Below are 13,920 nucleotides of genomic sequence, written 5' to 3' on the forward strand. Positions count from 1 at the left end.
AATAGCACAATAATCGCTTGCTTACAAATGATATGCTCAGTGAATTGTGTTTCGTATGAATTGTAGGTTATATTTTTGTTTTTTAGTATCAGGGTTCTACACACGTGTATAGATTCCTATAGATGAGACACATATACATATAATATAAATGTCATTTCATATTTTTTTTTGCTTAATATTATCTTTGCATTGTAAGAGATACAATATATTGTAATTTTATTGTAATTTATGAACAATGTAGAAATGGATTGATTCCTTAAATAATTATGATATTTGTGTAATTATGATATAATTATTATATATTTTTTTGGTTTTTTATGTAATGTAATTCAAATAATTTACATATTTCCATGGCAGTTCTATAATAATAATTTTAGGATAAAAAAAAAAGGGAGTATGAAGAATGTATGAAAACAATTATATAAAAACATTTAAAAATATGATAATTATAATATAAATCATATAGAATTTTTAACATAATTTTAAAAAGAACATATAAATTAAAAAAATTTCTGAAGAATTACTATTATGATTATTTTTTGAATTGAATTTTGGTCAAAAATTTTATTCAAGGGATCAATCCCTAATAGAGCCAATGTCACGAATTAAGTTTATTAAATTATTCATAAAAATAAGGAGCAATTCATTTTCATGTACAATTGTAGCAATTACTAAAATTATTCAACCTATTAATAATAGATTATCGTATAATGCCGATATTTTTCAATCGAACTAACGCAATTCTTTTGTAATTAATGCATTAATGCATTAATGCATTTATTTTTAAAAATTATATAATATCTTGATGTGCAATCTTCGCAGAAGATTTTCAAGCTCAAAATGACGATTATTATGCAATTTGTTGTTTGTGAAAAGCAGCAATAAAATATATACTTAATAAATTATGATAAATCTAATTTAATATTTATATTTAAAATATAAAATATATGAATATTTTGAAGTTATTGTTTTTTTATTTTTGAGTTTTTGAGTTCATTTAAAATTTTTGATTGTTGATTATTTTGATTGAGAAAAATTAATTTGAAAATTATTTAATGTTTTGCTTGTTATGTATAACTTTTGATTCAATATATTTATATTAGAGTTTATTTGTCTGTAGAATAAAATAGTAAAAATTATCTATTTATTTTTTCTTTTTTTGTTAAATAACATGTAATTTTAATAATATTTTATCATTAATTGCGCTAGAAAGTTATATTATAGTCATTATTAAAAATTATTTACAAAATAAGTCAATCTATATTAAAAAATTTTGTTAATTGTGAATTATTTTTTTTTTTTTAGTTATTTGAATAATTATTAATCTAAAATTATATATTTTGTTAAATATATTATTATATTATACAATTTAATTTTATAAATATTTAGCATATGTATAGTATCAGTAATATATTTATTATCGACATACATTGTTGTTGACTACATAAAATTTTGTTTCTTCCCTGATAAAAAATCACTTAAATTCCGATATCTCATGCTGCTGAACAAACAAACAAATTACATCATCGTTAAAAATAATGGAATAAAAATCGATATTTGAATCAATTTGTTTTTCTTCTTGAGATTCTCCTTTTGGTACTTCTTTTAGTATTCAGATTATTTTTTTGTTATTTTTAAACAGCAATACAATGCATTTTGTGGATATGTTCTTTTTTTGTCATGGCGATAATTAATACTTTGGCAAACATCTTTAAACTTATATTAACCAAAGTATCGAAAATCACAACAGACTATCGGTTATCGGTATTTTCTAATACTTACCATTGTATCTATTTAAATGTTAAATTACACATATAATATTTTTTTGTTGTCGATAAGAGATCAGTAACACATTAATAGTAATTATTACTTATTTGACGCTTATCGATTATTTGCTAGGGATATTACTTATTGTTTTTTCATTGGAATAACACATTTAAAACATTGGTAATTGAAATTTGGCGAGAGTTATTTGACACAATCAACTTAATACATGATCGATTTTAAAAGTGCAGATAAATTTCACATGGTTGTTCCAGAAATGCTTCTTTTAATTCAAATCTTAAAACATTTTTGTTTTCTTTTTTTCAAAAATATATAATAAGAAATTAATGAAGCATTCGTTATCAAATTTGTTGTATAACATATTTACAATCTATCGTTAAAATAGCAAATATCCCTCGCCTTGGAAGTATCGATATATGTGATAATTAAAGGGCGTCGCGATTATTTCTCGGCGCAAAAGTCGTTCTTGTTTAAGAATAAGTTTAACAGCGATTGCTTTAGAGTCCATTTCCATTTATAGACTGTTCTGAAAGCTAATACCTACGTTCAGCAAAAGATAGAAAAAACACCGTATTACATTTTGTCTATGCTAATTTATACTTGGCTAATTAAAGACGAAAGAATACAGTCGCAAATATTATTCTAGATTTAACTCTAAGTAATTAATGTTATTGATAATAAGATAGATTTGACAGTAACAATCATTTAAGAACTAAATATATTTTTTTAAAATATTCGATACATAAATTTTTAGTTTGTTGTAGATTTATAAGATAATTTATGATTGTATTATAAGTATCTATTTATAGTATAGAATATATAGAATTATAGTTATGATTTGTTTTAAAGGGAATTCAAGAATTTTAAATGGATTAGAAATCTTAATTACTTAACCCTAAAAGTTAGAAAAATCGATTTTTAATTATATATTTGTTATTTTAATTCTTCGATATATAAAACATAGATAAAATATAAAACAAAGATTGAATTTAATGTAATTACACATGGCAGATATTTGCTTAATAATTATTATTATAATTATTAATAATGATTCCAGAGTATATAAAATTGAATATAATATTTGAATTGCTTAGATCATAAATATTATAATTTATTTATTTATTTTCTAATTAATTATTCTTGTAGTATAAAATAAAGAATTTCAAAAATATCTTATTATCAATTTAATCATCAATTCATTTTTCTCACAGTTTGTTCGTCTACCGCGAAATAGCCTATTATTTTTTTTATCTAATAAACTGACCGAGTCTATATTTTTCGTTGCATATTCACTGTTTTTATCTCACTCATGATTTTGTTAGCATTTATCTTAAATTGTATTCTTATATGCTTACGCGAAATTTACAAGAGAATTCTGTTAACAGTAAATTGAGAAAAAATATAATATAAAATAGATGCAACGGCAATTAATATAAATACATTACATTTATAAATACACTTTCAGTGAGCCATTTTATAAAAGGAACTATTAACAGAATTTCAAAAAGTAGAAGCGATTTTGAAGTATATGTACATTTGGATTGGAATTTGAAAGGATATGATGTATAAAAAAAATTAAATTAAAAAAGAAAAATGACAATGATTCTATTAAAGAAAAATACAGAAAAAGAGACGAAATTGAACCTGATATCCTAATATTATGCAATGAATCAAAAATACGTAAATTCCTTATAACAATAAAAATTATAACTTATTTTATATATAATTAAAATAAAAATCAATTTGATTTTTTGTTATCGAAAATATACATGTATGTATATATATATTTTTTATTTTTATGATTTCTAAGTAAGATTTATAATATTAATTTTATATTTGGAAAATATTGCTATATATTATAAATAGTAATGTTTTAATTTATTATTTTTTTTTGTAATAAGGAATTTATGCGTATTTATTCATTATTTCAAATTATATGAGTCAAGAATATCTAGTGGACTGTCTATTTAATTTCATTAATTAAATGAAAATAATATAAAGATCATGATATTCGCTACTATAAAAGAATGTAACATGGCATCACAATGATTTTGATTAACTTAAAAACTGCATGGGATTAATTATGTCGTGCGTAAAATTAATGTAAAGATATAATACGCTGCGTATATACAATTGTGAATAATAAGGGGCACTCGCGTACATATACAACAAATTATGAATACAATCAAACTATTTACAACGTTAATAAATTTCTTTTAGTTATAGATTAGACAAATTATTTTTATACGTACCAACTATTAAACATAAAATATTTGTCTTCACATACATTTACACACACACACACTCACGTATTATGAATTTTGTGCAAAAAAATTCACATTTATCATCATATTTATACTTATAACGAATTATTGGTGCAACATGTATGCTTCATTAAAAAATTTTCAATTAAGATTGATTTTTTTCCACTTTTTTTTCTTTTGAATTGTTTATAGTTGCAATTAACGGAGTGCATCTATTTTTATGAAACAATTTTTAACGCTTATTATTTTTTGTTTATGATTTATATTGAAAGCTATGTTATGTATACTTGGTGCATGTTCAGAAATTGACAAATGTTATTGAATTTATATATGTATACAATAGCAATTTTCTAACTATATCTTGAGACTAAATCATGGTTGTTTTAGCTTTATTTTTTTTTTTCAATATTTAATAATAAATTTTAATTAACGGTATGCTTATAGACCGACGTTAACTATCAACTGCTTAGGCCTTTTTCTTTAACGTGAATAAGAATGTACAATCGGTACGATTATACATAGAACGCGTTAACATGCAGATGATAGTTCTTTTTTTAAATCTCTTAAGCCTGATTATTATAGCTTTGCCCATGAATATTGTATACAAGACATTTATGTTATTAAATGTGAGAACAAAGAAATGTTAATAGGCAGATATTCATTCATTCTATAATATGAGGCACACAGACAGCCATATATCATTATAGCGGTATTATTTATCTTAGAAACTCAAAAGAAAAATTGATGCACTCTATTAAGTTTCAATATATTTAAACAAAAATAAAAAATTATAGGGATAATTAATACGCTTTTTTCTTTATCTTTATAATTTCAATAAAATTAATTTGATCGAATTCTTTCACTCTATCGGAATGTACTGTGAAAGAAAGGCTTTCATTGCTGAAATCTATAAACGTAGAAAAAATTTGATAGTGAAAAATATCAAATTATAATATATCAATATTTATAATTATCAATAAAACTATTGGATGTTGTTAATAAAATCAACTCAATTCTTTTGTTTTTGATTGTGAGTTTCTTCACACTTAATTTACCTACATATCTCTAGGTAACCATTCGATTTAAAGCTGAAAGCTTGGATACCTATTAACAAGTTTCCAACAAAAAGTGTTTCCTAGAATCATATACAATAGTATATGTAACAGTTACGCTCAGTCGTGCCATGTGTTCGGAAAAGCGCATTACTTTTGCGCTGATCTGATACTACAATGGCTCTACATTAATCAACGTAATTGGTGTTTTTCCTTGCGAAGTCAACAGATTTTTCCCTGTTGACGTTTGAAAAGTTTTTCTACCTACGATAAAGCTATATGATGGACGTTCACATATATACTTAAATAAATTAAAAAAAAAAAAAAAAAAAAAAAGAAATGAAAAAAGGAAAAAAGGAAAAAGAAGAAAGGAAAATTGTTAAATTGTTAAATTTTATGAGATGATAAATGCATTTCGATTTTTTCCCCGAAACGTTTGAAATTCGTATCGATATCGTATACGTTATCGTTAATTAATATTGCCAATTCGTTATTAAACCTCNTTAATGTATGTGCGGGGTTTCTTTCCCTTCATGCTATGTTAAGCATCGTTATAGCTGCATCGTTTAAGTATACGTTGCATAGATCCATAGCAAATTTTTCCCTTATTTATCTTATGGCAAAAAGGAAAAAAACTATAAAAATACATTGAGACATGATTGATCTTAGCCAATTCATTAAAGTCTCGACGCGTTTCGATTCAATCGATATCCATACACGCAATTTATATTTTTAAACAAAACAAATACATCAAATTTCAATTTGATCTAAATGTTTGTTTGTAATCTCTTTTTCTTTTTCCTTTTGTTTAATATAGATTGAATACTTAAATTTCCATAAATTAAAATACAACCTCACAGAGGCTGTTGAAACGGTATAGACATAGCTAACCCTTTCACCATCCTAGAGTGTTGTATCATTTTTCTTCAGTTCATAATTAAAAATTTATCTAAATACCATAAATATAAATTTCTAATTCACTGATTCAGCCTTTCGATTTCGAGACACAGGCAGTGAAAGGGTTAGATATATTCTAGTTCTGCGACTGTGTTTTTTTCCCACCACGTGGTTTGATACTTTCTGAAATCTGCCACATTGCCTCCTCACAGAGGAAATCACTGAAATTATTGAAGAACGTTATGATACGTTCGTGTTTCTTGAATGAATATGTCCTGTAATAAATGAATAATTAAATTTAGAGCAAAATAATAAACAAATAAATTATTAAAAAAATAAAACATACCCTTTTTTGAACCTTTTCATATTTTCAACAATATTAAACTGTTGCCATCTTTTCGAAAAATTTATGCTGCCATCAGGTAAGAGATCACTATTTCCAATATGCACGAATGTAAGATCTTGTAATACAAGTCCACTGTAGGTAGAAAAGTTATTTAAAATATTTTATATACTTGATAAACTTTGATTTTAAATTATTATATTCAAATAATTATAAAATGTATTTACATATAAGGAATACATGGCGGTTGCGTTTCTGCCAGAGCTTGTCTGTAAGCTCTAAAACTACTAGAACTATCAATAAGAGCACAATATTCCTTTAAGCCTTCTGTAATATGTTTTTGCCATTCGAGTCTCCTAATAGGTGCACTATCCAATGCAGAAAGCAAGGCTAAATAACTATTAAAATTGTTTATTTTTCTAAGATGTTTCATTATCTTAATGAATTTAACGACATATTTTTCCCTATCTTTTGCTTCGTTTTCTAATCTGTGTTCTAATATTCTCGATCTGGCCCAGTACGACATTTTATTAAAGTGTTCTGTAAATCTAGTTAAGTTCGGACTTCGTTCTTCGTTTTGTTCTTGTGCCCAAATTAGTACTTCCGGTATTTCGATTTTCATAAATAAATCAGCATCTAATAATGTCATTTGTTCCGCAATTTGTTCACTTTTAAAATCGAGAAGGGAAGCTTGTTTTGTTGTCACACTTAATGAAGAGAGAATTGGTTGTGCGGATTGTAATTGTTTCACAGCGTGTTTTTCTAAAATTTTAACACGCAAAGCTTTCGCCATAGTAAGATCACCACTACATACTAATTGTTGTACGAATTCCATTAGAGTTTGCAAGAGGGTATCATCCAAATCTGACATACTAAAAAAAATCATATTGTTTTAATTATTTTAAAATATTTTAAAATAATAATACATAGAAAAAAAAAATTTTTTTACGCAACTTACGTTAAATCGCTAACAGCTCTAACTAATAAAGAAAATGCTTCACGAGCTGCTCTTTGTTTGACAACGTCAGCAGAACAGGAGAATCGCTGATGACGTTTATGCAGTTTTTGAATTAATTCCAATGGTTGCATGAATGTTCTATACGTTGTTAAAAATGCTTCTTGATACAAAAAGTCTGTAAATAAGCATGAAGATACATTAATTTATGAAATAATAATATATATAATATAATAATATATTATTAAATATCTCAATATATTATACATATATAAGAAAATTGCACATATCTGAAATTTTAATAGAATTTAAAATGAATCTAACAAATTATTACACCAACCTGATTCCTTCTCATCTATGAAGCATGAAAAAGTATGAAGTGCAATTTTTATTCATATTCTTTGATGATATTTATTAATAATGCAATTCAAATTTCAAAAATTTAAATAAATTCTTACCGTGTTTATTAGCTTTAGTTGCATGAATTAGTAATGCATCAGGATGACCACCTCTTATATCTGGTCCTTCTTCATCTGGCTTTTTAAAAACTAAATATTTACTGATATCTAGTTCATCTAATATGCTATCGTCTTGATCAATATCTCTTAATTCCAAAGTATTATCATCAACAGATATCGATGATAAAGCATTACTAGCTGGTCTTGATGATGTAGATAATATTGTATCTAAGGCAACATTATTCTGAAAATAAAATAGTACTTGATTAATAATATTTGATAGTATAAATTTACAGTAATTTATGAATTTTTAAGATGTTCACCAATTTTACTGGAGTCGAAGGTGTCAGCTCTTTCTTATCATGAATACAACCAGATTCTTCTATCTTTACTGGAGTCGAAGTTACGATTGGCTCGATTGTATGTATACTTTGCATGCTAATGGTAGGTTTTGGCGAAATTGGTGGAGGTGTTGCATTTGATTTAATGGATCGGGATCTCTTTGGTGGTAATGCTGGTGGGAGACTAGAATTATTTGTTAGTTCTGTTACTGATGGTGTCATAGTTATGGAGGTACTGAAAGAAATAATAGATGATATTTTTTTTTTATTTTCTATATTAAAAATGAGAATACTTGTGTATATATTTATATTAAATTACATACTTTGAACTATCGTGCAATGTGGTCATAGTATGTGCCATGAAAGAACACGATTGTGTCGTAGTAAGGGCCATATCATTTTGCCATTCACCTAACATTGAATTATAAGCTGCCACTGAATGGCGGGTCCCAAGACCAGAGATGAAATCATTGTTACTGTGAGAACAATTCCCAAACATCTCCATGTATGCCATGACTGCAATAGATATAATCACATTTATATAATTGTAATGTATTGACAATGACATAGTTATTATGAAATAACAAAAATAGATAAATAAAAATATGATTCCATAGTATATACATATATGTGTATATATATATATATATATATATATATATATATACACATATATTTATAATATATATGATAAATACAAGCAATTCATGTTACAATAAAATATCAAAGCACAGATGTAAAATACTGAAAAACACTGATGCACAAGCATATATATCTCCATACATAATTATACATAAATTCACGAATACAAGATTCGTATAAACTCACTGGAATAAGAGTGTAATCTTTTGAATAACATTTTCGCCGATTACAATACTTTTTATGATTAAATGATTTTACGATTATTTAACTGGAACAAATATCATATAATACAAGTACGAATAAATATCATATATATATCGAGAAAATTTCATTTTATAAGAGATCTATATTTTCTTTGATTCTTTACGTATAATCGTGGAAAACTAAAGTCAGCTGGCTTAACTCTAGAGTTAAAGAAGCATAAGTGTTAACTGACTATTAGCAAGAAAAGGTCAATTTAATTAATGGAATAATGTCGACGCCCACAAGTAGTTGAAGATTAATTTCTACGATTAATAACATTTAGAACTTATACAAAAATGTTAATGAAAATAATAAATTTATACAATAAAATAATACATTGTGTAATAAATTTAAATAAAAAAGTTAATGTATGAAATTTTAGTTCATGAACTAATTCAAATAAATAAATAAAAAAAAAAGGAAAATAGTTGAATGCAATTAAATCTGAAAGTTAAAAAAATTCATGTTTAAAAAAAATGAATATTATTCTTCATTTTTTTTTAGTTTAGTATTATTTCAATTAAATTAAAAAATAAGCCATGAAAAAGCCGAAGTTATGAATAAAATATTCAAGCTTAATATTAAATGAAATCGTATCAATCATTTCGACAAAATGAGATCAAAAATAATTGATGAGAACATGCCGCAAAAAGCTAGGAGCTTAAAAATCGTGTATAATCAATGCGTGAAACGAAGGGTTTCAACTTAGCGTGAACGTGTTTGCTGAGGGATAGCTGATTTGTGTGGGCAGGATCCCACTTACCAGAATATGCCACTGATTGGAACACTGGGGGATACAAAATATTGTATCAGTTTTAACCTACTATGTGGAAAAAATTCGGAACGACTATTCTAATATAATCTAAATAATTTCTAACATAATTTTGTCTAATATTTATTCTCTTTAAATTCAAAGTAATTTCATTTTCAATACATATAAGTAATATTAATATTACTTTAATTAAACAGCAATAAAGCAATGACAACAATAGTATTAAATATTATCTGCGTTATTGCTGTCTTTTTACTATAAATTATGATTAAACTTACTATGCCTTTTTTTAAGAGGAAGTGGTGGAGGTTTACTGGCATCTGGATTATCGCCATTATTAGTATGTAAACTACAGGTTGATAAATGCTCGTTTTCAGGTACATTGTCGTACTGCGATGGCTGACGTTCTTTTCTCCGTTTCGATCGTTTTTCTGGTAATGCCGGCGGTACACCATTAGCATCCGATGTAGATATCGATTCCATTTCCTGCACAATATAGAAATTGAAGAATAAAAAACAAATTTTGATATAATTATTAGTCGAACTGTTATAATCATATAAAAAAAAATGAAAACGAAAAAGATTTATCAATTATAACAAGTAACAAATATTATGATAAAAAAAAAAAAAATACAACACCCACATTTACCAATTTTTCTAATATCGCGGAATCTCCACTTCCAGATATATTTGTGCTAACAGTACTCTTCGAACTAGTCATTGTCTTCTGAGTGAAAATAGACCCGTTACTATCCGAAGATAGTTTTGTTTGTGAAAACGATTGTTGAGAATTGAACGTTTGTGAATTATAACTAATGCTGCTCTGCTGGGAAGATCTTTTGGACGTTATACTGGAAGTAGTAGTATAACTTTGGGATGAACTTCGTTGTGAATGCATTGATACGAAACCAGATTCTTGCGTTTGGGTCGATAATCGATTTCCTTCTATACCTGAAACATAATCATCAATATAATTTTTAATAACACATTAAAAATTTGTACGTATATATAATATTTTTTCTTACGCAAGAATGTCTTCAAAGTTTCCCAATTAATGGCCATGATGTATTCTAAGATTAGTATTAATTGATTAAATTTCGAAAGAGAGTCAAGAAAAAAGAATTTCAGTTTGTTAAACTGATTCGAATGAAGATCTATACGATACTGTTTATTCATTCAACATCAGAAGGTCTAACGCCTACGCTACTTGCTCTACTAGCTCTATTTGAGAAATTCTTGCGTAATTTTAGCTTTTACATTTTTTTCTTTATATTTATAAATATGCAACGTCATCGGTAACGCCTTTATTTCAATACTATAATCACGTTAAGTACAAAATAATTTTATATTACCTACCAGTAAATTGATGAAGCACTTCTTGTGGAGTTTGTTGACCTAATAACATAGTACTTGGTATATTTGTTTCGGAACCGTCCCAGCAACTACAGTTTGAACTACCATTAACTTGCATGCCTATAAATATAAAATAATAATTAACACATTGTCTTTTTTTTTATATTATTTTCTCTATAACGATACTATATAAATATATTAAAAAAAGAGAGAGAGACTACATTTGTGTTTTATTATTAAATATGATCTTTTATTATCACACCACATAATTTTTTAACGTTAATTAATTCACTATATATATTATTTCTTTTAGAAACTAAAATTAAAATGTGTATCTTAACACTTTTCCAGTAAAACTGATTCGATGATTAAGACAAGCATAGTTGAGAACTATTTTGCTGACTAAGCACTGTCCACATAATGTTCTTCTTGACACAGATGGAAATGTACTTATACATTATTCTTTCATTACCTTGTTAGGATAACTTTAATTTCATTTCATCGTTTTCTTTTTTTTAAAAATTAAACGTAAATCAATAATTATTTATAAATAATTAATCTCTAATAAACATGTTTATCCCTAACTTTTTTTTGTAAAAAAAAAAAAAAAACAAAAAAAAAATCAATCCCAGAACAATCATTCATTACCCTGAATAGTAGCCATCAGGCTGAGATCCATACTATCGTTCAAAGAATCGTCGTTTGGTCCCATGATCGCCCGTATCTCATCCTCGTCGCGAGAATGATTTAGGGCCGAATCCAAACTGCCAGCCGACGCGCTTAGAAGAGACGACGAATCCTCTGGAGATCTACTTCGTAGGGAAACACCATCAAGACTAGATGCTAAAAGACCTTCGGACTCGTCGAGCAACTGTTGAGCCCTCGTTCTCCGTTTCGGTGGCAATGGCGGGGGCGTACCGGAAGAACTATTTTCCTCCGACAGACACACATTAGTTCTGAAATTTATCATCATTAGAGAAATTAATTATTTTTTAACAATCGCTGTTAAAAGCCATATATGTAATAGGTACACCGAACAATAAGATTACATGCATTGTTACTTTCTATAAGAAGCTTAGGAAACTACCTTTCGGGGAGTGGTGGTTTTGGGGGTGGACTAGAATCCCTTAAAATCGACTCTGAACTATGCGAACTACGGACCAGACTAGTAGTCGCAGCGGTCTGCTCTAAAATCTGCCTTTCCCTCGGGGTTAGCGGGATATCGGGTAAAGAATTTCTTTGTGGCGTCAATTCCGATCCATAACCCGACGTTCTGAAAGTTCGATTTCAGTTGTACATCGTGTCAAATTCTGTTGGTTATGACGACACAAAAAAATATCGAATTTTTGGTCGCTTTTTTCTTTTTTTACTATTAGAGAACAATTATCGAAGTGTGTAAGATTTAATGGAGATTATTATTAGCGAAGAAGAGAAATTGTTATGTACTGGATGGATAAAGAGAGTGGCTACCTATTACTCGTTGCGACGGCGGCAGGTTTCTGTCTGTTGGCGATCTTCTCGTTCGCAAGATCGACCAAGTTTTTCACCGCGTCCTCGACTAATCCTATAATGTGCGTCACGTTCTCGGTGTCCAACGCGGAGGACTGGTCGCCGTGCAGCAACACGTCGTCGCAGAGTTTTAACAATTGTGCTAGAGCTTGGTACACCTGATTCGTCGCTGATCCCAGAGTGGAGCTTCGAGAAAAAGAGAGAGAAAAAAAAAAAAATAGAGATAAAATCGCACCATCTTTTAATCGTAATAATAATTATTATAACACGATAATTATAATGTATATCGATATATATCATATCTTTTTACCTGTTCTCGTAGAGTAAATAGGATTTCAACACTGTGTGTATCGTGGTGATGTGGTCGAGGATGATGGTGCCGTTCCCGGGCAGCATCTCGAGCTTCTTCTTCAACACGACGTCCTTGAAGTGGAGCAGTGCCAGCTGCACCTGTCGCACGTGGATGTGCAGGTCACGGAGGGGATTCTTGTCGAGGGTGGCGTCCGTGCACCCGGGGGCGCTTTTGTCCCGCGGCGTCCGCGGCGAGGAGGGAGAGGCGGCCCTCGTGGCCGCCCCGCTTCCTCCGCCCCCGCTGCCGCTACCGGGAGAACGCATGTGGGAGAGCTTCTCCAGGAAGTCCTCCTTGAACGAGCGCGCACGACGCGCAAGTTTACCGCCGCGCGCCTTCCCGCCGGACCGCTCCTCGACTTCTGTGATCAAGTAAACAACAATTGGGTTAGATTTCGTTTTGTTAGATTTTGTTATTTGGGTTAGATTTCTGTTTTGAAAATTTGTATGTCGAATTATATTATCCTCTTCTTCTCGAGGATAAATGCGATTGACGAGAATTACGATCTTGTTTTTTTTTTTTTTGATAGAATAGAATTTCTTTTTGTCATCTGTGACAAAAAGGTTGGCTTCATTCTCATTGGGCAGTTTTGAAATATAATTTATTACTCGGAATAATTATCTGCGCAGCAATTACGTAGATGGCGTAGATTAAATTTAATGATACACATGTAATGGAGTTATTAATAAATTGTTATTTTATAAATTCTTCTCTAAGAATTGTATAATAGTTGTAATCAATTATTCTTTCAGAAGCACAAGCTGCTGGAAACAACAATCGAAACATAAATTGTTCACGATCTCTGTTACACTGCGTTAAATCGAATTAAAGTTACTGGAAAGTGAGCACGGCGAAGCAAGTCGAGTTTCTTCAATTGTTCTTCGACTGTAAAGAACATTTCGAAGCGGTATAATTTCTTGAGAGAGAGAGAGAGAGAGAGAGAGAGAGAGAGAGAGA

The 13,920-nt window shown here is 28.5% G+C and overlaps 1 protein-coding gene across 8 annotated transcripts in view; it reads right to left on the bottom strand.

Annotated features, from left to right (window-relative positions):
• Window positions 1–5,611: 5,611 nt before the first annotated feature.
• The window catches only part of LOC122712377 (guanine nucleotide-releasing factor 2), an 84,860-nt gene continuing 76,551 nt past the window's right edge, over window positions 5,612–13,920 (bottom strand). For 5 of the 8 annotated variants that reach the window (XM_043931967.1, XM_043931969.1, XM_043931972.1 and 2 more), the window contains exons 2-16: window positions 12,925–13,324; window positions 12,576–12,800; window positions 12,193–12,378; window positions 11,754–12,061; window positions 11,109–11,225; window positions 10,396–10,703; window positions 10,031–10,238; window positions 9,744–9,767; window positions 8,419–8,611; window positions 8,078–8,330; window positions 7,755–7,998; window positions 7,300–7,474; window positions 6,569–7,213; window positions 6,345–6,476; window positions 5,612–6,273 (exon numbers count right to left, since the gene is read on the bottom strand). In XM_043931967.1, coding sequence (XP_043787902.1) covers window positions 6,135–6,273; window positions 6,345–6,476; window positions 6,569–7,213; window positions 7,300–7,474; window positions 7,755–7,998; window positions 8,078–8,330; window positions 8,419–8,611; window positions 9,744–9,767; window positions 10,031–10,238; window positions 10,396–10,703; window positions 11,109–11,225; window positions 11,754–12,061; window positions 12,193–12,378; window positions 12,576–12,800; window positions 12,925–13,324 — 3,557 coding nt within the window. In that variant the 3' untranslated portion in view covers window positions 5,612–6,134. The remainder of the gene's footprint in view (window positions 6,274–6,344; window positions 6,477–6,568; window positions 7,214–7,299; window positions 7,475–7,754; window positions 7,999–8,077; window positions 8,331–8,418; window positions 8,612–9,743; window positions 9,768–10,030; window positions 10,239–10,395; window positions 10,704–11,108; window positions 11,226–11,753; window positions 12,062–12,192; window positions 12,379–12,575; window positions 12,801–12,924; window positions 13,325–13,920) is intronic. The other 3 variants (XM_043931965.1, XM_043931970.1, XM_043931966.1) reach the window with 3 other exon arrangements.

The sequence above is a fragment of the Apis laboriosa genome, unplaced genomic scaffold (assembly GCF_014066325.1).
Source record: "Apis laboriosa isolate Shangri-la unplaced genomic scaffold, ASM1406632v1 scaffold1_cov151, whole genome shotgun sequence".
Taxonomy (NCBI): Eukaryota; Metazoa; Arthropoda; class Insecta; order Hymenoptera; family Apidae; genus Apis; species Apis laboriosa.